This window comes from Artibeus jamaicensis, unplaced genomic scaffold (genome assembly GCF_021234435.1).
Source record: "Artibeus jamaicensis isolate MK-2021 breed Jamaican fruit bat unplaced genomic scaffold, CSHL_Jam_final contig_554, whole genome shotgun sequence".
Classification (NCBI taxonomy): Eukaryota; Metazoa; Chordata; class Mammalia; order Chiroptera; family Phyllostomidae; genus Artibeus; species Artibeus jamaicensis.
In genome coordinates, this window is record NW_026521885.1 from 2,068,422 (window position 1) to 2,096,411 (window position 27,990).

The following is a 27,990-nucleotide window of genomic DNA, read 5'->3' on the forward strand; positions in this document are numbered from 1 at the left end:
ATGGGTGGGACTAACTCAGCAGAGGCCCCGCCCAAGGCCGGTAGTGGCGCGCTGCAGGTGGAGCTCTGGCCTCGTCAGGCGCGATCACGCCACAGGCGCTGATTGGCCAAGCCCAGCCAGTCCTAGTGTTGGAGGAGCTTCCCCAGAGTCCTAGCTCACTTCGGGCTGCTAGAAAAAGTTGGCGGCCGTCGACCAGAGCAGGAGCCCAGTGGGTGCGGCCTGCAGTCGTGGTGAAACCGGCAAGGGGGACATCTACTACAGGTAAGGGTCGTGACCCCTCCCCCTTGGAGGCTGTCTGGTGTCAGCGACTGGGCGGGAATGCGAGGGGCTGGGTGGGGCGGTCCAGGTCCGGGCTTTTTGGTCTGGCCTAAGACTGAGTTAGGGTCGCTGGGCCCCAAACGGATTAGAGAACCTTAAGTGTTGGCGTGGAGACTACTCATAGGGAAACTGAGACCCAGAGAAGGGAAGGGACATACCGAGCATTGTCGCATAGGTTCGGGCGGCTGGGACATAGGAGCTGAAACCAGCTGAGGCTTTCTTTGAAGGTACCCCTTTGAGAGCACTCCCTTCCCTCACCAGGTTCCAAGAGACTCATTTCGGTTCACCCCTGGGAAAAAGCAGCCCAGGAAGCTAGCTGGGGGCCTGGGAACGGACTTTGAAGGGAGTGAAGGAGACATGAGCGAGCATGAGAGGGAGAGGTCATCACAATACACTCTTTTTGACACGCAAACACTCAAGGTCAGATAGGGAGGAGCATTCCAGGCCTAGATACCCTCATAAATAAAGCTTCAGAGGAGTTTTGGAAGTGTGAGGGATGCTTGCAGAATTATAAGGGGGCGTCTGCGAGGATTTGGGCTGAAACGGAGCTGCACTAGTGAAATTGGAAGTCCAGCATCGGCCTTCCTCAACCAGCCCCGTGTTAAGAGATCTATGTGACTCTCAACCCCTACCTGCTTCCCATCGGGACATTGGAGTAGTTTTTACGGAGGCAGGGGTCAGAGCAGAAGTTTCTCAGGCTAAGAAAGGCCTGAGGTTTATTAGTATTCCTTAAATGAAAGTGTTCACCAAACTTGTGCCCTTTGCCTTTTTCCCCTCTGAGTGTGAGCCAGGAGCCAGGTCCAAATCTTTGGGTCATACATTCTTTTTTTTCCTGTCCCCTCTGCATTAACCAGCCACCAAGTTCTATCAATTCTACCCCTTAGGTGCCATTCCTTTTCTTCTTTGCTACCTCTGGTGCTCCACTCCCAATGCGAGCCTTCATCATCAACATCCCAAATAGTCGAAGTCCAAGTTCTCACCTTGGTCTGCAAGGCAATGACATGCCCTCTCCTCTCCCCAGACCCTCCAGCCCTGGTACACAGGCTTCCTTGCTGGGCTTTAAAAGCACAGGGACACTCCTACCTTAGAACTTTTGCTGTAGCTGTTCTTTCTGCCTCCTTGGTCCACTTCTCCCCCCTCCCATCTTTGCTTTATTCTTACCTTCCCAATGAGCCATCCTAATACCCTGTTTCGCACTGCAGCCCCCAGCACATCCAAACCCCACACCCTGCTCTACTTTTTTCCCCATAGTACTTCCACTTTCTAACCTGTGGTATATTTTACTTACTTTGGTTTTTATTGCTCATCCAGCAGAAGGTTAGTTCTATGAGGGTAGAAATCTTTGTTTTGTTCACTGCTGACACTCCAGTGTCTGCAACAGTGAGGGACCCATATCAGGTGCTCAGTAAATCTTGCTTGAAAGACTGATGAGTAATCCTTCTATTTGATGCTCCTTACTTATTTAGTCCACCCTGTTCTACCAGGTTAATTTTCCCTGTGAACAGCTCTGGCCAGATCACCTCCATGCTTTTAAACTCTCAGTGGTTCCCTGGACTATAGAGTAAAGTCCAACTCAGCCTGGCATCTGAGCCTCCTGCCCAGTTTTGCCTCTGCTAGTAGTCTTTCTTACTTCCTGTCCCTCCACATCTTCCCAGTCAGTCTGTAGGTGGCAGCCTGGCCGAGTAGAAGCAACAACTGCAAGTTCTCTGCCTTGATTATGTACCAGATGTGTGACTTTGGGCAGGTCACTTGACTTCTCTGAGCCTCAGTTTCTCATTTGTTGAATGAGACCAGTATTGTCTTCTTAACTGGTTGCTTTTTGGGTCTTATTGATATAATATATGTAAAAGGGTCTGCATTTAGCAGGTCTTCAGGTAATATTAGTTTAGTTTAGTTTTGTTTTGTTTTGTTTTTTCTGAATTGCTCTTGTCATTCCACCGACCTGGCATACTTGGAACCACAACGTGGCTAAAATCCTTTCTCCACACTGGAGCCAGAGTGATCTTTCTGACGTTAACATTCACCCTTGCTTACAGCATCCAGGGGCTTACTCCCCCTTCTCCTCCTAGGGTAACTCTAACTTGATAAACAGCCTATGCATGCTCTCAATTTTGCTCCCAGTCTTGCTTCACACTCAGCATGACACAACTTGTCATAGTTGCCAGAACATACTGGCTCTGTACTGTCACCTCGTCATTGTCACCCTGGGACTTGGAATATCTTTCAGGACACCTGCCCTGTCCACTTAACTCAATCCTCCAGGGTCTTGAGAACTCAGCTCAGGGATTGCCTTCTAGGCCAGGCTCCCTGCTCTCAGTTTTTACCCTCAGCAGAGCTCAAAGGCACTTCTGCAATGCTCTCCCAGGTCTATCTCAACATGAAGTGGTGGGCTCCTTGTCTTGTGCAGGTTCTGCTTGGCAGCAGCCAGCATATAATGCCTTGTGAATGATGGAATGTAGGAATGAATGAGCTGACACACCTGGCTAATCCTACCAGCTGCAGTGCCCTTTTTACACCTGGGGCTTGTTTGGGCCCCACAGCAGCTCTGAGGTCAGCAGGTAGATTGCTGCCCTACAGGTGAGGTCTCAGGCCAGCTGCAGCAGCACAGTTCAACCTGAACTCCATTCCAGGCCCTTTGCTGGCCCTCCAGGGGCTCACAGCCTAGTCAGCCAAGACAGATGTGGGCAGGGGAGTATAAACCAGTGGGCAAAGTGATAGAATGGAAGCAGACACAAGTGCTAAGGAAGCAGCTAACCTTTCGGGGGGAGGAGGAAGGGGTTTCACAGAGTTGATAGTTGAGCAAAGCCTTGAAGGATGAGTAGGAACTCACCTTGGAGCAGAAAGGAAACAGCATACACTGAAGCTCACGGGCATACTGATGGGTTTCTCAGTGGCTACCACAAATTCAAAGCCAGGGCCTTTGTATGTACTAAAAGTAAACAGATAAGCAGAGAGACGAATGACAGAAACATACAGATGCCTCAGGTCTGTGAAAGAACAAGGAGAGAACACTCGTCTTTCTCTATCTCGTTTGAAATGGACAGACGATCTATTTCTTTTCTCTCCAGGACTCAGTAGTGTGGAACTTTCTCCAGCAGGAAGGAAGAAACCAGGTTCATTCACTCCCCTCTTTATTGAATCCTGTCAGCAGCCCTCCTCTTCTTGCCCAGAAGTTGAGTGAGGCACTTGTATTTCACCAGGAGCAGGTAGCTCTCTTTTCCTAGATTCTTTTCAGCCTAAGACTTTGTCCCAGTGTGCATAGCAGGGCATACATACCAGTTTTTCATGGATTCAAAGACATACCATTTTAAAGGAGAAAGACTTAAGGCTTCTGATTGGTGAACCTTAGCAATTACAACCCCTAGAATGTTGGTCTTTGGGGTCTTATTTTCCCATTCAGAGCTGTTCTTCTGAGTGAATGTGTAGTAAAATAGAACTGAAAATTTACTCTTTTAACCATTTTCAAGTGTACAGTTCAGGGGCATTAAGAATTGGGTTGGCCAAAAAGTCTGTTTAGTTTTTTCCATAAAATAAATGACACATTTTTCATTTGCAATGATAACTTTATTGATTTGGATATTTTGAGTATGTTGGCTGTCTTCCACGTGGTATAGTGTTGATTGTTCTCAATTAATGTCTCAATGTGATCGCTGTCAATTTTGACTGGTCTACCTGACCATGGAGCATCATCCAGTGAGAAATCTCCAGCACAAAACTTCACAAACCACTTTTGACACATTTGATGAGTCACAGCACCTTCTCCATATACTGCACCAATCTTTTTCTGGGTTTCAGTTGCATTTTTACCTGTCTTGAAATAATACAGCATAGTATGCCGAACAGTGTTCTATATTTTCTTCCATCTTCAATATTAAAATAGCTATACAAAATTCACCAATTTTGTTAAGCTTTTGAATGCAAGCTGCTATGACAGCTGTCATGATATAATCTAACAAAATTATCTTAAATGAAGTTAAAGACAACTAAGCTCTACTAGAGCCATCTTGTGGAAAAAAAATGAACTTTTTGGCCCACCCAGTAGGTTCAAATTGTTGTGCAACAACCAATACCATCTATCTCCCTGAACTCTTTTCATCTTGTAGAACTGAAACTCTGTCAACTAAAGGGTCACTCCCCAATTCTCTTCTCCAGGCCTTGGCACCTAGCATTCTACTTTCTGTGTCTATGAATTTGACTATTCTAGAGACCTCATAGAAGTAGAGTCATACATTATTTGTCCTTTTGTGTCTGGCTTGTTCACTTAGCTTAATGTCCTCAAGGTTCTCATTGCACTTAACATGTCCTCAAGGTTCACGCATGCTGTAACATGCATAAGAATTTCTCCTTTTTAAAAAACATCTTCACCCAAATATATGTTTGTTGTTGATTTGAGAGAGAGGGGAAGGTGAGGAGAGAGAAAAAGATACATACATACATACATCAATGTAAGAGAGTAGAACATTGATCAGTTGCCTGTCATACTCACCCTGACCTGGATGAAAACCAGGAATCTGCCCTGGCTGGTGTAGCTCAGTGGATTGAGCGCGGGCCTGCGAACCAGACAATCGCAGTTCGATTCCCAGTCAGGGCACATGCCTGGGTTGCAGGCCGGTTCCCTGCAGGCCAGTTCCCAGCAGGGACGCACGAAAGGCAACCATACATTGATGTTTCTCTCCCTCTCTCCTTCCCTTCCCCTCTAAAGATAAATAAATAAAATCTTTAAAAAAAAAAAAACCCAGGAATCTAACCTGCAATATTTTAGGGTATGGGATGACGCTCCAACCCACTGAGCTACACCAGCCAGGGCTCTGCTGTTTTTTAAGAATATTTTATTGATTATGCTATTACAGTTTTTCCATTTTTCTCCCATTCCCCTTCCCCTAGTACCCCCCCTCCCAGACCAGCATTTCCCTACATTAGTTCATATCCATGGATCATACATATAAGTTCTTTGACTTCTCCATTTTCCATACTGTTCCTTTTTTTAACAGATTTTATGTTTTTATTTATTTTTTATTTTAAAATTTTATTGTTCAAGTACAGTCATCTGCATTTTCCACCTACCACTCCCCCCCACCCCAGCCATCCCCATCTCCCTTCCCTGATTCCAACCCCCTTGGTTTTGTCCATGTGTCCTTTATAGTTATTCCTGAAATCCCTCCCCCCCCCATTCCCTCCCACCTCCCCTCTGGTTACTGTCAGATTGTTCTTAACTTCACTGTCTCTGGTTCTATTTTGCTTGCTTGTTCATTTTGTTGATTAGGTTCCTGTTAAAGGTGAAATCCTATGGTATTTGTCTTTCACTGCCTGGTTTATTTCACTTGGCATAATGCTCTCCAGGTCCATCCATGCTGTTTGAATTTCACTACTATGGAGAATACTTGTGCTGATTTCCTGGGACTGCTGCAACAAATGACCACACACTAGAGGGCTTAAAACAACAGACATTTCTTCTATCACAGTGCTGGAGGCCTACACTCCAGAAGTGAGCTGGGCCCTGTTCCCTCTGGAGGCCCTAGAGGAGGGCTTTTCCTGACTCTTCCAGCTTCTGATGGCCTCAGGCATTCCCTGGCTTGGACTACATCACTGCCAGTGCTGTCTATCATATGTCACTTCCTCATGTTTCCCTGAGTATCTGGGGAAATTGAGTAAGAAGCCAGCAGTGGCTATTTGTGAGTGTAGCACCAACAGAAATATGACAAACCTGTTTGCCCCCTTGAAACTCTTTCACCTTAGTTAAGTGTCTCTGTGTATGTGGTGGAAAGCAGGAGGGGGTCTGTATAGGCATGTAAACACTCCATGTATTCATGGGTCTGGTAGATATGTGAATGCCCGCTTTGTGCCAGGCTTCATGCTGAGATACTGCAGTGAGGAAGACAGAACTCCTGGCACATGCTGCTACACCTTGGTGCAAGTGGCTAAAAACTCATTCTCCAGCTGATTACACATTGAGTCAAATGACTCAAAGCTCACCAGTCATTTCTGTTTAGGGTGGACAGATGGCAGGGGCCCCTACCAACACAAGGAAGACTATGGGATAAAGAGAGAGATGGGATAGGCATAGAACTAGAGGACAACTTACATGTTCTGAAAAGATCTATAAAAAGTGAAGTTTTGGCTTTGCCACTTCTACTGCGAGGGCAAAGACCATTCTCAGCAATCAGACTGTTGACATCCCTGAGAATGTGGACATCACTCTGAAGGGGCACACAGTTATTGTGAAGGGCCCCAGAGGCACCCTGCAGAGGGACTTCAACCATATCAACATAGAATTCAGTCTCCTTGGAAAGAAAAAGAAGAGGCTCCGAGTTGACAAAAGGTGGGGAAATAGAAAGGAGCTGGCCACCGTTTGCAAGATCTGCAATCACGTACAGAATGTGATCAAGGGTGTTACACTGGGCTTCTGTTACAAGATGAGGTCTGTGTATGCTCACTTCCCCATCAACGTTGTTATTCAGAAGAATGGTTCTCTCGTTGAAATCAGAATTTCTTGGGTGAAACATATATGCTCAGGGTTCGGATGAGGTCAGGTGTTGCTTGTTCAGTACCTCAGGCCCAAAAAGATGAGTTGATTTTGGAAGGAAATGACATTGAACTTGTATCAAATTCAGCTGCTTTGAGTCAGCACGCTGCAACAGTTAAAAACAAGGATATCAGAACATTTTGGGATTGTATCTATATTTCTGAAAAAGGAACAGATCAGCAAGCTGATGAATAAGATCTAAGGTGTCCAGCTATAGAAAGAGCAAGGTGCCAAATGATTCCTCACACTTACTTGAGATATTCCTTACATTTATTTGTGTAATTTTAAAGATGCGATAAAAGCTGTGTATTGAAAAATAAAGTGGCCCTGGCTGGTGTAGCTTGGTGGATTGAGCACAGGCCTGCAAACCAAAGAATCATGGTTTGATTCCCAGTCAGGGCACATGCCCTGGTTGTGGGCCAGTTCCCAGTAGGGGACGCACAAGAGGCAACCATACATTGATATTTCTCTCCCTCTCTCCCTCCCTTCCCCTCTAAAGATAAATAAATAAATTTTTTAAAGTGAAGTTTTGAAATACATTTTCCTGATAACTTTCATATATTGTCCCCATAACTTTCAGAAATACAGGGTCTGGCAGAAGTTTCACCTGCTTGAGTGTGGTTGGTAGGGTAATAATATGGGTGTAATAATTTATAGTTTTAGTTTGAATGTTTCACCTAAAATGTCATATGGTGTGCTTGAGTGTGAGATTGTAATGTTACAGAATTACATGCTTATGATTTTGTAATAAAACAGGAGTTTTATTTGTGCCAGACCCTGTATATTTCCCCAAGCTGACCCCATTGGTCCTTGAGGATCCTAACATCTGTTTCAAGGCCATTTAGCCACCCACAAAATCAGTTCCTACAGGGACATTTGAGCATGGCAGTATGTATGAGTGTGAGTGTGTAATTCAATGAGAGCAATCATGCTATTTGAGACCCTGGTGCTGGCTGCCCTGCTACCTCCTCACCAAAGAGTGTTCTATAAATCTAGCCTTCTGTGAGCAGTCAGACTGTTTTCCTTGTCATGAATTTTGCTGTCTTTAGATGTTCAGGGATCTGTGATAGTCTTCTGTGGAGTATCACTGTGGGACTTAGTCAGCTGGGATGCTTCACTACTATCTCTCAAGATTTCTGATGGCCCCAGACTCTCTGAGTTCTTCCATGCATAGTCAGGATGGCTTTAATTTCACCAAAAAGGAAAGGTCCATCTCCTGTTACACTCTTCCCCCTCCCAGCACCCTAGGCCCTGGCTGGCATCTCAGTGATGAGCACCTAGTCCATTTTATTGATGGGGAAACTGAGCTACAGTAAAAAGGCATGACTTGAGTAGATTTACAGTTTGTGATCAGGGCAGGGCTCCCTAGGTCAGTGCATTTTCCCACTGCACTATCACAGTATAATGATCAACATAAGAGAAATAGAGAGTAACGAAAGTACATGCGTGCCATGGGAAAAGCTACAATGCCAAAGACATTCTTTTTGATGTGACTGATGAATGAGGTTACTTAACTGGCCTTTCATTCTGCCTCTAGTCCAAGTATATAGTGAGTTATGGGACCAGTTATGACCTTTTTTTTTAAACTTTTTTTTTATTGATTATGCCATTACATTTGCTCTATTCCCCCCCTCCATTCCCCTCCACCCTGCATACCCCTCCCCCACCATTTCCCCCTTTAGTTCACGAACACGTGTCTCAAATTCTTTAGATTCTGTATTTCCCCTACTATTCTTATCCTCCCCCCTATCTATTTTCTACCTACTGTCTATGCTACTTATTTTCTGTACCTTCTCCCCCCTTCTCCTCCTCCCACTCCCCTGTTGCTAACCCTCCATGAGATCTTCATTTCTATGGTTCTGCTCCTGATCTAGCTGTCCTCTTAGTTTGCTTTTGTTTTAGGTGTGGTTGTTAATAACTGTGAGTTTGCTGTCCTTTCACTGTTCATCTTTTTTATCTTCTTTTTCTTAGGTAAGTCCCTTTAACATTTCATATAATAAGGGCTTGGTGATGATGAACTCCTTGAATTTGGTCTTATCTGAGAAGCACTTTATCTGTCCTTCCATTCTAAATGAAAACTTTACTGGGTAGAGCAATCTTGGTTGTAGATCTTTGGTTTTCATGACTTGGAATACCTCTTTCCAGCCCCTTCTTGCCTGTAAGGTCTCTTTTGAGAAATCCGCTGACAGTCTGATGGGAACTCCTTTGTAGGTGACTGTCCCCTTAGCTCTTGCTGCTTCTAGGATTCTCTCCTTCATTTTAATCTTGGCTAATGTAATGATGATGTGCCTTGGTGTGTTCCTTCTTGGGTCCAACTTCTTTGGGATTCTCTGAGCTTCCTGGATTACCAGTTATGACCTTCTCTAAGAGAGCAGCCTGCATCACAGGAATGGAGGCTGAGGGCTCTAGCCAACGGCTACACTAAAGTTCAGCTCTTTGTGAAAACTCAATGAGGGATGGCATGCACACAAAATACTTACAGCTAAAACATGTTTATGTTTAACTATGTCTTTCAGAAAAGAAGGGTTGATCACAAACAGGACCATATTTGGAGCTGAAATGGAAGAAGCAGTTGGCAAGCCAATGAGAGACCAGGTCACAGGGCCACATTTGACAGAAGACAGTCCAAAAGTAAGTACTGACACAAAAAGGGTTAGCCAAAACCAGAGAGGGGGAAAGTCAAGCACATACGTACCAGCAAGCTATTCATAGTTAGCGGTGGGTTAAACATTATACTTGGTACATTTATTAAATCAGTTAATGTTGAATATTGTTTTTCTATATAAGATATATCTCTTTATTTAAGGTATCAGTTACTGCTTTGTAACAGTGTCAGTGGTTTAGAACAGCACCCATTTCTTTGTTCATGATTCTGTGGTTTGAGCCGGGCCCAGGTAGGGGGATCTGTGGCTGGTCTACCCTGAACTCACTCCCAAAGCTGCAGCCATGGGGAGCCCCTGAGTTATATGTTCTAGGTATCCTCACATGCCTGGTAGTAACTGCTAGCAATCAACTGGGTGCCTCAGTTTGCCTTCATATGGCCTCGGCATGCTAGACTGGGCTTCTGAGTGAAATGGCAGAAGCCTTACCCAGGGGCAACAGTGGCAGTAGCAAAGCCTCCTGGAGATTTTCCAGTTCACTTTTAATGAATGATAATACTTCAGAAATGTAGTCATGCCAAGGTAAAATGTGTTTATGTCAAATGTTAATAAAGGAGGACTCCCCAGAGGGGTCCCATGGGCCACTGCATCACCCTGGTTTAGGTGTGGAACTCAGAGTAAAGCCTTCTTTGTGCCCCTGTAGTTGAAAGTTAATGTCGCACTCTAGTGTTCAGACAAACCAGCAGAGCCATTTGCCAGCTACAGTTTCTTGTATGTATAAATTAGGATTTTACTGATACTCAGCAACCAAAAAAAAAAAGTCTAGATTCCAATGGTTGTATCAGATGTTCTTTCTCATTGATTAACTTTATAGTAAGTAAAAGCTACACATTCAAACTACTAAAATCAAAAGAACACTTTCATCTTATCTAACATTCTGTGTAAGACATCTTTGGAAAAAAAATGAAAACATGTTTGGAAGAAACCCAGTGGCCTAGACCATTCTCTTATCTCAAGACCATACTGCTATTAAAATAGGTCATCCAACCCTGGCTGGTGGGGCTCAGTGGATTGAGTGCCAGCCTTCGAACTAAAAAATCGCTGGTTTGATTCCCAGTCAGGGCACATGCCTGGGTTGCGGGTCTGGTCCCCAGTGGGGGCATGTGAGAGGAAACCACACACTGATGTTTCTCTCCCTCTTTCTCCTTATCTTCCCCTCTCTCTAAAAATAAAAAAGTAATAAATAAAATATTAAAAATATATAAATAAATAAAAACTTTTTAAAAATAGGCTGTCTAGATGGCTTTCTTTTCTATACTTAAAACTCTCTCCAGAGCACAAGTTTTGTTTTTGAAAAAGAAATAGGAAATCCTTAAATCACTTTTGTGATCAAAACCAAGATGACATAACTTTAGCATAGGAATATCTTTTGAAATGTGAAAGAAATTTACACTAAAATAGTTGGGAGCAGTAAATAGATGAATGTAGATATGTAGATGGATAGCTAGATAAAGTAAAAATTGCGCACTTTTTAAGAATTTTTTTCAATTACATTAGACATACAATATTCTATTGGTTTCGGGTATACAACATGCTGATTGGACACTTACATGACTTGTGGGGTGGTCACCCCGATTAGTCTAGTGCCCATCTGGCACCATGCAGTTTGCAATGTTGTTGGCTATACACATATTCCCTATGTTGTACCCAGCATTACCTATAATATCCAAGATATGGAAGCAAACTAAATGTCCATCAATAGATGAATGGATGAAGAAGGTGTGGTGCATGAATAAAATTGGATACTTCTTGGTTTGCCTTATTACATTTAGTCTTTTTGTAAATTTAATAGATATGTCCCTGGATTTGCTTATGTTTTTCAAGAATGTTTGAGAATATAAATGATAGTGAATCAGAAAAAAAACTCTAAGATAATTGATTTTATAACTTCCCTCAGTTATGCTCTTCCTTCAGTAACCCAATTCTTGAGTTTCCTTACCTGTTTTCAGTCTGGAGTTCTATTCTTACTTTCTAATACATATTCCTTACCCATTGTGTCCACTTCCCCTGCATTTTCTTTCATGGCCATAAAAATTGGTTATTTCACATGAACTCTAACCGCATAGCATTATCGTTGTGAGTAAAGACATTAGCCCCTTTTTAGGCCCAGGCAGACTCTGTGGAAACCAAGAAAAGTAAGTGTGGGAAGCAGGGAGCTTTGGAGTTCTTTGGAAAAAAAAACAAAAAACCTGAATTTGCCTATACAACTAACTTGGGAGGAAAGGATGAGAAGGGTTTGCTAAAAACAGAACTGAAGCCCTGGCTGGTGTAGCTCAGTGGATTGAGCGCGGGCCTGCGAACCAGACAATCGCAGTTTGATTCCCAGTCAGGGCACATTCCTGGGTTGCAGGCTGGTTCCCTGCAGGCCAGTTCCCAGCAGGGGATGCACGAAAGGCAACTATACATTGATGTTTCTCTCCCTCTCTCCTTCCCTTTCCCTCTAAAGATAAATAAATAAAATATTAAAAAAACAGAACTGAATGGGATTTATGTGTTTAATTTGCCTACACCCTAGGGATATCTGAGAAATTTCAGTCAAGGTACAAATTACTAAGCATGAGGTGATTACATGCACACAGGAGTAATGAAGACTGTAAACAAGAATGGGTTGAAAAGATCATTTGGTGGGAGTGGCATGTGAGGCCTGGGCAAATGATGCTAAAGCTCCAGAGCCATTTCCAGATGCCCAGTGGACTCCAGTATGAAAATGTTATCCCAGGTGGGACACCAGGGTGGCAAGAGTAGATCTGTAATAAGAGTCCCTGGCTTATCTCAATTATCTCAAGTCTCCTGCTTATCTCAATTATATAGGTATGTAAGGAATAAGTGGTGGAATGAGTGAGTTTGTTTTTAATCAGAAACAGAATTTCTTTAAGATATTTAGTTTCTAACCCCCAACTCTGACTTGCTGTAGACAAGCTTAGGGGGAAAAATGGGTATTTGTCTTCTTAAGGAACTCTAGATACAGTTTTAGGAAGACCCAAGGGTGTAGTGATATCACAGGTCCTCATTTGGGGACACTTGTAGCCAGCTTAATCAGCATGCAATAGCCACAATTTTGCATCGACTTCCTGGAGTGAGAATATTTAAGTGCTTGCACTTACGTTATTTATCAAAGTTGGGATTTGGGCAGGAAAGTGAATGTGTTACAGAAGCCGAAATGTAAAGGCTAGAGATCTCCCAGATTCGTCAACCTCCTCAGAGTTCAGAGAAGGCAAAGCAAAGCCCTGGCTAACAGCTCCCCCATCCTCACTGCAGTCCTGCCAGCAGATTCCACTTCACTGTAATAGTCTTGGATATACTAAGGTGAGCAGGGGTTAGGCAGTGAGTCCAAGGCCACAGAACTCAGCCTCATAGGGTCAGGAAGAAAAAGGGCCTGTCTTTCTCCTGAAACTGTGGAGCCTTGGCTTTCTTCTTTCTGATGTTTTGAATGCATACTGTAGTTGAGTAGGGGTGTCTTTTGTTTTGCCTTATAAGTGACCAGTGATCAGCTATCAGAAGCAAGAAGACAGCACTTTTTTTTAGATTGTCCAGTTTTGATCATAGGTGGTTTAAGTTCTTTCTGAGACACCTCCTTTTCCTCTCACTAAACACACAGCAGATATTGGATCATCTAATGTAGCCAAAGTCTTTCTCAGTCTCATTTGCACACTCTCTCTCTTCCCCCTCTTCCCCCTCTCCCCCCTCTCCCCCCTCTTCCCCCTCTTCCCCCTCTTCCCCCTCTTCCCCCTCTTCCCCCTCTTCCCCCTCTCCCCCCTCTCCCCCCTCTCCCCCCTCTCCCTCCTCTTCCTGCTCTGAAATGTAAAGGCTACTTTTCCCCTCCTTACTGATCCCAGGACAGGAGGTCACCACTGATGACAGAATACCAGAATTGTGTAAAGCTTCCAACTTGGCTCAATAAGGGTTTCTTTTTTTTTTAAATATTTTTATTCATTTATTTTTAGAGAGAGGGAAAGGGAAGGAGAAAGAGAGGGAGAGAAAAACAATGTATGGTTGCCTCTCATACACCCCCCACTCGGGACCTGGGCCACAACCTAGACATGTACCCTGACTGGGAATTGAACCGCCGACACCTTGGTTTGTAGCCCACACTCAATCCACTGAGCTACACCAACCAGGGTGGGTTTCAAAGAAATGGACCTGTCATTCTAGTGGCTCATGACATATGAGTCCACATTCTTTATAGGTTACAGTACCCCCTGCCACCCCTTTCTCTCTGCAGGCCAAGAAGTGCACTGTGATCGGAGGCTCTGGGTTCCTGGGGCAGCACATGGTGGAGCAGTTGCTGGCAAGAGGCTACACTGTCAATGTATTTGATATTCGGCAGGGTTTTGACAATCCCCAGGTGCAGTTCTTTCTGGGTGACCTCTGCAGCCAACAGGTAATGGGCCATACAGCCTTACTGATTTCCCATAGGACCCCAAATAGAAACTAGTGACTTCCCCTGCTTGAAGACCAACCAAATTGTTGTGTCAAAATTTTTTTAATTTTGAAAAATATGAAACTAGTGCAAAAACAGCCTGGTCAATATATAAATGAATGGGCATGGGCCAATTAAACTTTATTTACAAATAAAGTCATCCATGGACTATAGTGTACCAGCTGCTACTCCAAAGCATATACTCAAAAGTATAATTGCTGGGTTTATTTTAATTTTTATTGTAATATAATATACATTCCATACATTTCACATTTTAATTTTTTAAGACTTTCTTATTTATTTTTAGAAAGAGGGGATGGGAGGAAGAAGGGGAGGGAGAGAAACATTTATCAGCTCAACCAGGGACTGAACCTGCAACCCAGGCCTGAGACTTGACTGGCAGTCAAACTGGCAACCTTTCACTTTGCAGGACAGTGCCCAACCAACTGAGCCACACCAATCAGGGCTAAATTTCACATTTTTTTAAAGATTTTATTTATTTATCTTTAGAGGGGAAGGGAAGGAGAGAGGGAGAGAAACATCAATGTATGGTTGCCTCTCATGCGTCCCCTGCTGGGAACTGGCCTGCAACCCAGGCATGTGCCCTGACTGGGAATCGAACTGTGATCCTTTGGTTCGAAGGCCTGTGCTCAATCCACTGACCTACGCCATCCAGAGCTAAATTTCACATTTTTAAAGTGCACAATTCACTGGTTGTTAGTATATTTAAAAAGTTGTGCAGCCATTACCACTACCTATTTCCAAAACATTTCCTCCATCACTCCATAAGAAAACCCCGGGTGGTTAGCAGTTGCGTCCCATATCCTCTCCTACTCTCCCAGCCACTCATCTCCTGCCTCTGTGGTTGTGCCTGTTCTGGACATTGCCTACAAGTACAATCATACAGTGTTTGCCCCTTTTATGACTAGCTTCTTTCACTCGACATAATGTTTTCAAACTTTACCCATGTCATAAGAGTATTAATATTTTGAATTTTATTAGATGTTGCCAAATTGCTCGACAAAGCTGCTATGTCATCTTTTCGTCCCCACCAGCAGTGTGGTAGTAGTATCCCATTGCTCCACATTCTTGCCAACACTTGGTGTGGTTAGACTTTTTTGGCATTACTGTTCAGCAGTGGTTAGAGTCAAATGTCCTCCCTGTGGCTCTATTAGATCTATTAGATCTATTGGGAGCGATAATTAGATCATCACTGACTGCTGAAATCAATTGGTAGAAGGTTTCTGGGGAGGATATTTATAGTTTCAAGTGATTGTCCCACAGATTTCTTTTTAATTACAGAAAGGGAAAGGTATCTTTTTGATGGCCAGAGTCTGCCAGCCATCACCTTAACCAGTGATCGAAGTCAACCTGCAAAAAGTATTAAACCTGAATCAATCGTGAGGAAACAGACCAATCCAAAATGAGGAACACTACAAAATAACTGACTTGAAAAAGTGGCATTGCTCTAAAAGACAAAAAGAAAAAAATATATATATAGGGATATTCTTCCAGATTCAATGAGATGGGAGAGGTATGAGGACTAAATACTATGTGTGATCAACCCATGAATGGATCCTAGATCGAAATATAAAAATGGCTCTAAAGCACATTATTGGGACCATTGGGGAAATTTGGATAGACTAATTATTGGGTAAGAGTGCCCCATGTGTTAATTTCCAGGTATGATGGTGGTTTTGTGGTTTTTTAGGAGGGTGGCTTTTTTCTTAGGATATGCTGGGTGAAGAGCTTAGAGGCAAAGTGGCACAATGTCTGCAAATTAGTCTCTAATGGTTTCAGAAAAATCATATATGTATGTGTATCTAAATAGAGGGAATCATGACAAAATATTAATAAGTGACTCTAGATACTTAATTCACGGTTATCTTTCTTTTGGTGATGTTAGTATCTACTGATGGTTTTTCCCAGATCCTATTACTTAACTGAGGCTTTGCCAAGTGGTGACATGCTGTCATTATTCTCTCTTTGTTTCTTACCTCAAATCTATGTACCTTATGCAGATTAAATGCTTGACTCTTCCTCTTCATTTACTAATTTGCAGAATGTATTGTTATTCTTACTGGTGATCAAATTGCTCCCTCTTTGGCTAGTGGGAGTCTCTATAAGTTGGCTCTTAAGTCCTTGTAGCAGGACCCCAGGAGTCTTGGCTAGTGTTCTTGCTTTCTGGTATGACGAGGTGTTCCTGGCTTATCTCATCCATTTCCTGTCCCAGATCTTCAGTTGACTATTGTTCTGGGGAACTCTGGTTCCTCTTAGCAGTGAATTAAGCATACCTGTTTTCAGTCCCTTTCAGGCAGCTGTTTTCTGTCTAGTTTCACAGAAAAGAATACTCCTGTATATTAGCCATTTACACTGTTTCATGATGTGGGGCTTTTTCATATGATTCATAATTTGTGTCTATGAGCTCATCTTCCCCAGGAAGTTTACCCCCAGGTATCCTGAATTGTACCTCACTCTGTAGGGCATAATGGCACAGATCCCACAGGCGTCTGATGGGAAGCCTATTTTTTATTAGAGACAAATTAATGGACAGGGGGCAGTTAAAGGGACGACATTGTTTCTTTCCCATGTACTTCTATAGTTTGAATCTTTTACAATGAGAATGTATTTCTTTGTTAATTGTAGAATTATAAAAGGGCAAGACACCTATGTGCGACAGATCAGGGAGTGGGAATGTGAGGAGGCTGTTTACTTGTGTAAAGCAGGAGTGATTGGCGTTGTCTTTGTTTGCTTTTCTAGGACCTGTACCCAGCTGTGAAAGGTGTAAGCACAGTTTTCCACTGTGCATCACCCCCACCATCCAGTAACAACAAGGAAGTCTTTTATAGAGTGAATTACATTGGCACCAAGAATGTCATTGAAACTTGCAAAGAGGCTGGGGTTCAGGTAAGGGGAAGATTGAAGTGAGTGCTGTCACACATTTCTAAATGTGCAGGGGAAAGGGTTCTTGCTCTCCTCCTGGGCCTAGCAAGGCTTGCTTCTGAAAGAAGAACATCTTAGAAATTAAGCCCTGGAACAGCTGGGCCAATTTGAGCTGTAATATTCTAACTGCATTGGAATAGACCATCTGAGGACCATAAGGCTTATCAGTCGTTGGTTAAAGAGCCAGAAAATGTAGATATTGCTTGTATTTTTATTGTGACAATATATATAACAGAAAAGTTACCATCATAACCATTTTTAAGCGTATAGTTCCGCAGCATTAAGTGCATTCACATTGTTGTGCAACCATCCCCACCATCCGTCTCCTGAACTTTTTTTATCTTCCCAAAGTGAAGTCCGTCTCCATTAAACAACAGCTCCCTATTCTCCCTCCCCCAGCCCCTGGTACCCACCTTTCCACTTTCTGTCTCTGAATTTGATCACTCTTAGGACCTCATACAAATGGAATCATACACTATTTGTCCTTTTGTGTCTGGCTTACTTCACTTAGCATGTGTCAGAATTTCTTTCCTTTTTAAGGCTGAATAACATTCCATTGTAAACAAGACTACATTTCATTTCCTCATTCACCCATCAGTGAATTGGAAATGGCTCAGGTCGTTTCTACCTTTTGACTATGGTGAATCATGTTGCTGTGAATATGGTTATTATAAATATCTGCTTCTGTCTCTGCTATTGATTCTTTTGGGTAAATACCAAGAAGCGGAATTCCTGGATCATACAGTAATTCTTTCTTTAACTTTTTAAGGAACTACCATACTATTTGCCAGACTTTGCTAATATTTTCAAAGAAAAACTATTTACTTTTATACAGGATGAACTGGTTAAAATGCAGACCCAAAGGGGACGTGAGTTTTTACCATGTCATAACTTGTTGCAGTGTTGTAAATCCTGTTTCTCAGGATCCCCTTTATGGGGTACCAGCTGCTGGACAGAGCAGCTCCCTGTCACCCAAGCACTCCACCCTCACAAGTGTCATATGCCCTAGATGGCTGTGTAAATGGGAAAAAAGACTGAAGTGAGCCAAGGGCTTCTCTCCCAACAGTCCTGATGCCATCTGCTGGCTCCTGGCACCAGCAAGAACAGGAGCTCTTCTGAACTCTGCACCCCGGAAAGGATCAGTCCTAATAATAGTGACCCCTTACACTTGGCAAATGACAAGAAACTTTGCCCTGCAGTTGTCCTCTGACTTGCTCCTCGCAAGGTAGCCAGGGGCTACTAATATCACTAACAGGTGAGGAAGCAGATTTTGAGGAGTAAGCTCGGTCTCTGCTATTAAGCGAAAGAAGTGGGATTCGAATCAGACCCTCCATTGCCAAAGCCCAGACTCCGTCCTTACTCTGCTGTGCTTGAATAACACAGCACGAAGCACACTGCTGCTGGTTTTAAGTGGAATATCCCAGGCATCCCAAAAAAGATTCTTGAATAACATAGCAACCATGCACTTGTCACAACATTTGAGAAACACTATCACTGGTAGAGTTGAGGCCCTGCGTGTACCCTTACTCCATGCCATTTCTGTTCTTCCCCTAGCTATGGGGAGCTACTTCTGTGGGTTGGGGTTTATTTTTTATTTGCTCCATGTGCAGCCAATATAAAGTATGGATTGCATGTTATAAAACTTTATAAAATGGTATGTTGAATAGCTCATCCTGTAACTTGCTCTTTTCCCCCTTAATGTTATATTCTTGAAATATATCCATCTTGATAATGTAGCTCCAGTATATTCACTAAAGTGGCAGAAATAGCTTAGTGGGTAACAGTGTAGGAAAGGATTTTTTGTGTTGTGTTTAGGGAACATTTCATAATACTGCAATCCAAAGATTGTTTAACATGGTATTTTCCCCTGAAAGTTTTTAAGTGTTACTCCCATTTAAACTTTTTACCTACCAGGAATTTATGTTCGCATCGGATCTGAGGTAGAGACCACATGCTTTGTTGTTCAGCGCCATTTCTTGTGTGATCCATCCTTTCCCCACTTTCAGCACCCCATCCAGCACAACTCGCATGTTGGTGCTCTGCGTGGGTCTGTGCCTGGCTCTCTCTCCCTCTTTGTTGGTGTCTGTCTGTACCCAGGCCACTGTGCTCTGCCTTAATTCAGTGAGCCTAAGGATAAATCTCAGTGTCTGGTAGGACAAGTCACCCCCAACCATGTTCTTCAGAATTTGCTTTGGCTGTCCTTAGCCCTTTGCTCATCCATACACTTTTTAGGGTCAGCTTGTTCAGTTGATAAAGCCTGCTGGAATTATTATTGTAATTGCTTCAAACTTAAAGGTCATTTGGGAGAGAATTGACATCTTTCCAATATTAAGTCTTCCTTATCCATAAATACATAAGATCTCTGTTTATCTCTTTAATTTCTTTCAACAGAGTTTTCTACTTCATAATGGTTTTGCACATCTTTTGTCAAATTTATCACTCTATACCTCATTTATGGGTTATCAAAATGTCGTTCGTATCACATTTTCAATTGCTAGTGCATAGGAACACAGTTAACTTTTGTATATTGACTTTGTACTCAGCAACTTTGCTGAACTCTAACTTCAGTATTTTATGTATATTCATAGTGTTGTCTGTGTACACATATCCCATATCTGTGAATGGTGATAGTCTTATTTCTTCTTTTTAGGTCATTATACATCATTCTTTGTCTTATCCTACCATGCTGGCTAGAACTTCAGGGCAATGTTGAATAAAAGTAGTTAAGATATAATTCAAGCTAATGATGTTCAGTGTTGGATGAGATACCTTTAACCAGAGGGCTGCCAGCTGGGGACCCTCATAAAAGAGCATCTTCCTTTTGAGTAATATTTCTCAAATGGGCATGGGCATTTGCCTGCATGTGCTGACATGCCAAGGTTGGTATCAGAATCACCAGAGGTCTTTTTCAGACAGACATCTCTTTCAAAGTTTATTAGCTGTTCTTCCCTCACGCAGAATCACTCCCATAGTGAGATACTTTGAGTAATGGAAGTCTATCATATCCCTTGGCTGTGATAGGAGAGAAAAGAAGTAAAATCTGTTGTTTTATAATGGAATTCCATCATGTGTGTAGAATCCACATAGCTGCAAAAGATAGTGATCTTTGGATTATTTTAAGAAGGCCTGAAAAGCAAAGGCATTGCAGTAAATAATTTGTGTGGTGCCTTGCATGTGAAGGTTGTGAACAAGTACCATTTGATTCTCTTTCATAAATGACCATTGTAGTGCTTAAATAGTGATCATTACTGACTTTTTTTTTAATCTTCCTTTCTCCTCTGCCAGAAACTCATTTTAACCAGCAGTGCTAGTGTCATCTTTGAGGGCGTTGACATCAAGAATGGAACTGAGGACCTCCCTTATGCCATGAAACCCATTGACTACTACACGGAGACAAAGATCTTACAGGAGAGAGTACGTACCTGAGAACTGGTTGAGTTGAGTGACAAGTGAGTTCCATGAACATCTGAAGGTCCTAGGTCCTTAAGAATAAGATTTGTGAACATAATGAAGTTAGTATTCTGAGGCCTAAGTACCTAATGTGGGAAGTAAAATTTGTGGGTGAAATTCAGTTTTAAAAAAATCATAAAAAGCCCTGGCTGTTTGGCTTATTTGTTTGGAGTGTCATTCCTTGCACCAAAAAGCTGTGGGTTTGATTCCCAGTCAGGGCACATAGCTAGGTTGTGGGTTTGATCCCCAGTTGGGGCACATACAGGAGGCAACCAATTGATGTTTCTTTCTCCCTCCCACCCCTCCCTTCCCCCCCTCCCTTCTCCCCCTCCCTCCCCCAAAAATAAATCAGCCCTGGCTGGTGTGGCTCAGCGGACTGAGTGTTGCACTGCAAACCAAAGAGTCACTGGTTCAGTTCCCAGTCAGGGCACCTGCTTAGGTTGCTGGCCAGATCCCCAGTAGGGGGTGCACAAGAGGCAACCACACATTGTTGTTTCTCTCTTCCTTCCTTCCCCCCTCTCTAAAAATAAATAATAAATAATCTTTTTTAAAAACACCCAAATCTGTAGAAAATTTTAAAAACCATCAATTAAAAAAATCATTAAAAAATAGCTTAATGTGGCCAGATACTGCTGAGTCTTTTGCAGAAACTGCCTCATTTAAACTTCACAATGACCCCTTAAGGTGTGTACTACTATTGTCACCAGATTACAGATGAGGACAGTTGATTCCCAGAGATTCAGAGCCTTTCTGAGGCCATGCAGCTACTAGGTGGCTGAACAAAGGCAGTTTAGCTCCAGAGCCTATGCTCAAACTCATTCTATGCAGGGTTACTCAGTTGCTATAGAACTCAGAAATCTGACACATGGACAGAACTAAGGGGGAGTGGAATCAGGGCAGTGAGGTGGGGACGGCTGTGGTAGGGGGAGTGTTGGGGGGAAATGCAGGCAACTGTACTTTTGAACAACAAAAAATCTTTTTTTAAATTAGAAATCAGGCAATTTTTGATGATTCAAAGTGTGCAGGCAGAACTTGGGCTTAACATACAAGGAGTGTGTTTTCATTCGAAATACCTTCCTAATGGCATTCTTGTTTCCCTCCTTTTTAAAAATTAAACAGTGGAAGGATCCTGCTTTATTTGAAGGAAAAGTATTTTTCTGCTTGACAATCTGGCTTCTCCTGGGAGCACCTGGTTTTAGCAGCCATCTGAGTTGAGTAGCAGGCACCAACCCTTCAGACTTCTGGATTCTGGGAAGCCTGACAGCAGCTAGCTCCAGGATTAATGTCCAAAGAGGACACTACCCTGAGGACAGCCTCAGCTGAAAGGCCATGAATGTTCATAGTCCACAGACAGCATGCCTTAGCTGGATAGCTGTGAGTTTACCTCTCCCAGATATTTGTAGCACATCACAGCTACTGAGGGTTCTGTCATAGCCGGTACATATGGAACCAGAGTGTAATGCTAAATCGGCATGGGTCCCCTCACACTCCCGGAGAGTCTGCTGCCTGTTTGCTATTATTCCAGCTCAGAAAGTTGCAGAGGAGCTCATCTTCAGAGAGACATGAGGTCCATCCCAGTCCTTTTGGGGATGGAGGCCTAGTCTTTTGCAAGCTGGAGTCCTGTCTTTGCTACCCTGCTCCTTGGAGCACACCTGCCTGGACTTGACCCAAAGATCACTGAAGCTTCTGCTGGGCCCTGTGCACTCTCATCCAAGGTGCCTGGTGTGCACTGCAGGCACATGTTCTCAACTGCAATTAGCATCTGTGGCTCAGACCATCAGTGAGTCACTTGCATTGACTTTTGATGCCCAACTGGAAAAAAGCAAAGCTTATAAAAGCCTCCAGCAGGAGCCTCCTGGAGCCTGCTGTCAGCTACAGTTGGCACACAGTAATTCACTATTGGTTTTCAGACCTCCCAACATAAAAAGATGGAATGTGGTACTGATCTAGGACCCCTTCACCTCTCTTGTTTTTAGCAACAGAGATGAGTCTTGGTAGAAGGCATTGGAAGGCTTATTTAATCATTTCCCCCAGTGCCATGGGACCAGAAGTGTGGCGAGAAGAGGAGAGATAGCTGTGGGAATCTGTTGTGAGACCACTTCTCTACTGTTGGGTAGCTATAGTGCTTGTAAACTCAGTCAACAAGTAATGTAAACTCTCTAGGACCCAAATAGGTACAAAACTTTTTCCACCATAGAGTAGAAGTCCTAGGTGAGGTGATAACTGTCCTTTTTAAAATATTTTTAAACTTATTTTTTTTATTAAAAAAATTTTTTTTAGATAACTGTCCTTATTAAGGATGCACTTACTGAAATGGTTGGCTTGGGCCATCCCATTTAATCAGCATGCAGCCCTGTCAGGGCAGGCACTGTCATGGTCCCCAGTGTTACCAGTAATGTAACAAACCATTCAGGAAGTTTTGTTACTTTTGAGACAAACCTGTTTCTCTGTACTTTTAGCCCTTAAGTTCTAGTATGTCCATTAAGCTACACAGAACACAACTTTTCTCTTTTCCTGATGGTAGATGACAGGAATAGTGGCTGCCTCTCCCTGAGCACTTCATAGGTACTAGGCACTGCTCTTAGGACTTCACCAGTATTGGCTGCCTTGTTTCTTCCAACCCCTTCACCTTCTCAGTCCCTTCTTTCTGGCCCACTTGGGTTCATCAGAGTCCCTTCCTGGGAGGTGGTACTCAGAACTGACCAGAACAGCTCATGACTGGTAGAAATTTGCAGCAGCACATAAAGCTTAAGGCAAGGGCCCCTTTGTTGGTAACAACCCTCATGGGAGGCTCACAGGTAACTGGCTCACTACAGTCCCCAGATCTTTTGCACAAACTGCTGCCAAGGCTCATCTTCCTCTGGCTGCATTTCTACATTTTAGTCTTGAACCCAAACCCAAGCCTTTGGTCTTACTGATTTTGACCCAGCTGTCTCTCCTGCATTTTCCAGTGTGGGTGGTTGGGGTGGATGGGGTAAAGAAGTAACCAAAATTATACCATGACCAATGCAGATATTCAGCCCAGGGCAGTGGGTGGCATCTATGTTCCCTGTGGGAGGTACTACTTAGCCGGAGCGGCATGTCCACCATAAACACGCTCCTTCTGCTCTCCTACAGGAAGTCCTGGGTGCCAATGATCCTGAGAGGAATTTCTTAACCACAGCCATTCGCCCCCATGGCATTTTTGGCCCAAGGGACCCCCAGCTGGTCCCCATCCTTATCGAGGCAGCCAGAAAAGGCAAGATGAAGTTCATAATTGGGTAAGTTGGCCCATGCTTGCTCTTCAAGACCCCCTGAACCCACTATAGCAAGGATCAGTCACGTTCAGCTCTCTTCTTACATGTCCTTCTCTGCTGACCTCTTTATTTCTTTCCAGGGGCTACTACAGCAGATGCCCCATACTGGGTGGGGAGGGGAGCTTAAAACAATAAATAAATTCTCTCCCAGTTCTGGAAGCCAGAAGTCTGAAATCCTACTGTAAGAGGGTTGGTTCCTTCAAAAGATTCTGAGGGGAATCTCTTCCAGTCCTCTCTCACAGCTTTGGTGGTGGCCGGCAGTCCTTGGAATTTCTTGGCTTATTGATGCATCACTCCAGTCTCTGCCTGAATGTTCACAGGACCTTATTTTGTCTGTGCGTCTCTGTTTACATGTATCTTGTTTTGTAAGGACAGCAGCCATTGGATGTACAGCCCATTCTACTCCAGTATGAACTCACTTAACCTTGATTACATTTGCAATGACCCTATTTCCAAATAAGGGCACATCCACAAGTTCCAGGGGGAGATGAATTTGGGGAGGGCGCTATTCAACCTACTATAGGAGCCTTTCAGGCAAGCTGGGAAAATATTTGTGTCCTGGTTTGGAAATGGAGGGAACAGGCTCAGAGCGGGAAGATTGACCCAGGGTCAAGGGGCAGGCACTCAACTCTCCTTGTATCTATGAAGCTAGGTGGAGGCATTAACATTCCCCTTTAAGGAGAGTGCAGTTGAAGGGGCCTGTGCAGGTGCTGACAGTGTGGCTGTCTTCCCGATACATTTACCCCTTCCTTCCTTCCTTCCTTCCTTCCTTCCTTCCTTCCTTCCTTCCTTTGTTCCATTTTCTCCCTTTTCCCCGTAGTCTATCTACCCGTAGTCTCTCTACCTGGCCTGCTTGCCTTTCACTTGGCCTCCCTTCTGCCCTGTCCCATTGCTTTGAAGGACATCGTAGAAACATGTGAGGACAGAGCAAGGCATCAGCCCAGAGTGTCCTGGAAGGAGTTAAGAGCTGCTGCCCAAATTGGACCTCAGAACAGACTACACCAGTGTTGGCTGTGCCAGATGGTGCATGCAGGGCACCTGCCTTTCAGATTCATTAATTGGTCCTTAAATGTCCCACTACCCCTTAGGGCCCCAGGAGCCCTGGACCCCTGTACATCTTTAACTGTTATAGATATCCACGAGTACCAGGGGCTGGCATTGCCAAGGCAGGTAGCAGCTGTTGGGCAGGTAGCAGTCTTTTTACTACAACACTCAGTAGTAGCACTGAGACTTGGGAGCAACCCTGGGTCCACATGCAGAGTCTCCACGTGCAAGCCTCCACGTGCAGCTGAGTGTTCCCAGCCCAGTGGAACTATATCTGTATGCCCACAGAAATGGGAAGAACTTGGTGGACTTCACCTTTGTGGAGAACGTGGTCCATGGACACATTCTGGCTGCAGAACACCTCTCTCAAGACACGGCCTTGGGTGGGAAGGTAAGGCACCTACTTCTCCCAGCTTGGCAGTGGCTGACCCACCACATCCTCCCCCTGCACATTTGCCCATCTGAAGATTTCTTCGCTGTGTGATTAACTGCACTGGCACATTTCCCTTCATGGTTCTGCATCCTTGTAGACCTCCTTTAGGATCCTGTTTGGTCAAGGTTGAGCCCTTGTGGTTAAGAGCATGGTGTCATAGCAGTACCACATCGCACAGGAAAGCCAAAATCCAGAGGAACAAGCTGGGATTGAACAGGGATTCAGGACCTGGTTTCCCATGAACGTAACCTGGCTGCTCCATGGACATGGCTACTCTGGACAGGGTTCTGTGAACATTGGACAGAGTGTTTGCTATTTACCCTTTCTCCCACTCATTCCAGATGTCTCCATTTTCCCTCTATTCTCATGCTTCTCACTCCTTCTGAGGAGCTGGTGTAGCTGAATCTCCTGGCATTTGATACCCAGTGTACAGGGTGGCCATGTGGGGGAGGTGAGCACTCACCCAGAAATAGGAGAGCACATGTGGGCCCCTTGCCCTTTCCTCTCATTCTGAGTATTCCCCTCTTCCTTTTTTTACACTCGTGCCTTTGGCATCTGCTCTATCTGGGCCTCATTTTTCTCTCCTGGACCTCTGCCATTTTCCCACTCATATAACTCTTAGGGTAGGTGGCTTTAGACCAAACACAGCACATTTGAGAACTGTCATGCCTTGTTCATTGCATCTGAAGATGAGATGAGTTTTACCGTGATTAACACAATTACTAAATTAAATTAACAGGAGTGCCTTCCCAGGTACAATCTAAGCTTCACTTAAAACCCTGGCATATAGACAAAATTTTCATCACCTTCCCTCTCTACACCTAAAGCTGCCCTAGCTGCAAGTCGGAAAGTTGTCTCTGTCAGCAGCTGACACTTGCGTGTTTGAGAAGCACAGAAATGCTGCAATCTGCATGGGCTTAATGCCTGCCTCACTTTGGAGGTACCCTGTAAAGGAGCTGGGGCAGGTGGATGGTCAGGGAGTGGCCACTGGTTTCCCAAAAACGTTGGTCCTGGGATGAGCCAGCAGCTGTGCCTGAGCTTCAAGTTCTAAATGTGGCCTGCTCATCCCTCCAGTGAGGGAACAGTCTCTAACTTCTTGTTCTCTCTTCAGGCATTCCACATCACCAATGATGAACCCATCCCTTTCTGGACATTCCTGTCCCGCATCCTGACAGGCCTCAATTATGAGGCCCCGAAGTACCACATTCCCTACTGGCTAGCCTACTGTCTAGCTATCCTGCTGTCCCTCCTGGTGATGGTGGCCAGTCCTGTCATCCAGCTTCAGCCCACTTTCACACCAATGCGGGTCGCACTGGCTGGCACATTCCACTACTACAGCTGTGAGAAAGCCAAAAAGGTCCTGGGCTACCAGCCACTGGTCACCATGGATGACGCTGTAAAGAGAACTGTGCAGAGCTTCCACCACCTGCGAAAGGTCAAGTGAGGCCCCCAAGATTGGGTCCTCCGTTCACATTCCCTCACCATTAGCTCTTCCCTGTGGATTAATAAACTAACCTTCTTCAAGTAAGTTTATTCTGAGGTCGGGTCCCTCTTGCCATTTGGGTGGGAGTACACTCATTCTTTCCATGACCACAACTGGGGCAAAAACAGCAGATACTTTTCTTTGTAGGATCAGATTTGGTCGTCTTGTAGCAGGCAGCTTTGTATTCTATTGTTTTGTGTTCTCTTTGATCACCCCTGTCTCCTGGGTTCCTTATCATTCCACTATCTTTGCACATGATTGAGGAAGCTGTAAGGAAGAAACAACCCCTTTCTAATGGAAGATGGAGAAGAATACAAGAGGAGAAGCTGCAGACTACTCAAGGAGCTACATACTACAAATATCCTAGAAGAAAAACAAGTTAGAACCACATGGTGAGACATCATGTGTACATTTTAAATAGACACAAAGTTTGGAGAAAACACTTCTAAAAGCTTAAAAATTGCCATCATGGGCAAATTTCTCGTTATCAACAGAGTCCCTTTGTCCTGAGTGGCACGGTGGTGGTCTGTCCCTGTGGCATGCTATTTCAGCTGTTTAGCTACTCTCATGATATAGGACATCTGGCTGCTTGACAGAAAGGTCGGACAGAGGAGAGCTGCCTTTATCTGCTTGGAGTTTGGGCAGAAACTCCATTAGCTGGTTCAGAAAGGGCAATTTCCCTCATAGAACCCTTCACACTCAGAACCCTTCTGGCCAGTTTCCAGACTAGCGCATATAATGATTTACCATTCTCTATTTTCTGGTGATGCTCTCCTTATAGAACCTGGTTTTTCTTAGACTAACTGACATGTAATCTTAAAGATTTCTATTTTCTTCTGTGCCTTTGTCCAAAATTGGGGAGGGTAGAATAAAAACATTGTATATGCCATTTGGTTTGTGTAGTATGAGAATGACCCTCTGCTGTGGGGAGACTGCTGAACTGATGGGCTGGGAAGATACAAAGAGAAATAAGACAAGGTCTTTGCCCCGAAGGCACTAAGAACAGTGGAGTTAAGATATGTTCACAACCCCCTATAATACTGGGCAGGAAATGATATATACACTTGAGATGGTGTAAATTCAGAAGAAGGAGATATGGCTTCTAAGACCTTTGTGAAGGAAGTGACAGCATTGAGTTGGACCTTGAAGGCCCCTAGGTGGCATTTCAGGCTAAAAGGTCAGGTTCACAGTTAATGGCTTGTAGTAGTTTCATCAGTAGTATGTTGTCTTTCTCAGATTCAGTGAAGTACAGAACTGACCAGCTGGCTCGGGGTGGGAGGTGTGGAGCAGTGGGAGGTTTGTCATGCTGAAGAGGTGGAGCACCTAGAAAAGAGTCACAGCTCACTGCCTGATTTCCCTGGGGGAAGGAGAGGGAGGGAGGGAAGGAGGGAGGAGGCCTGGGCACAGAACGGGAAGACTC

The 27,990-nt window shown here is 44.0% G+C and overlaps 2 protein-coding genes across 3 annotated transcripts; both read left to right on the plus strand.

Moving 5' to 3' along the window:
• On the plus strand, window positions 1-7,038 carry LOC128628163 (60S ribosomal protein L9-like). Its single transcript, XM_053670210.1, is given in 4 exon segments — window positions 1-78; window positions 173-261; window positions 6,431-6,798; window positions 6,801-7,038. Coding segments are annotated over 4 exon segments (771 nt in total). The 3' UTR covers window positions 7,037-7,038.
• NSDHL (NAD(P) dependent steroid dehydrogenase-like) lies at window positions 109-26,615 on the plus strand. 2 transcript variants are annotated; one of them, XM_037133313.2, is made up of 8 exons: window positions 109-261; window positions 9,358-9,472; window positions 13,724-13,882; window positions 16,682-16,828; window positions 20,150-20,278; window positions 23,432-23,574; window positions 24,943-25,045; window positions 26,199-26,615. In XM_037133313.2, exons 2-8 carry the CDS (start codon window positions 9,401-9,403, stop codon window positions 26,529-26,531), a joined length of 1,086 nt encoding a protein of 361 aa, XP_036989208.2. In that variant the 5' UTR covers window positions 109-261; window positions 9,358-9,400; the 3' UTR covers window positions 26,532-26,615. The 2 variants fall into 2 exon arrangements, with proteins under 2 accessions (XP_036989208.2, XP_053526182.1); XM_053670207.1 differs by lacking the exon at window positions 109-261 and having other exon boundaries at window positions 9,347-9,472.
• Window positions 26,616-27,990: the final 1,375 nt, after the last annotated feature.

What these genes read in the sequence shown, in the direction of transcription:
- NSDHL (XM_053670207.1), top strand. Translation starts at nt 9,347, where the DNA reads ATGTCTTTCAGAAAAGAAGGGTTGATCACAAACAGGACCATATTTGGA. An exon ending in GTGACCTCTGCAGCCAACAG is followed by an intron (nt 13,883 to 16,681) that starts GTAATGGGCCAT and finishes TTGCTTTTCTAG; the next exon opens with GACCTGTACCCAGCTGTGAA. An exon ending in ACACGGCCTTGGGTGGGAAG is followed by an intron (nt 25,046 to 26,198) that starts GTAAGGCACCTA and finishes TTCTCTCTTCAG; the next exon opens with GCATTCCACATCACCAATGA.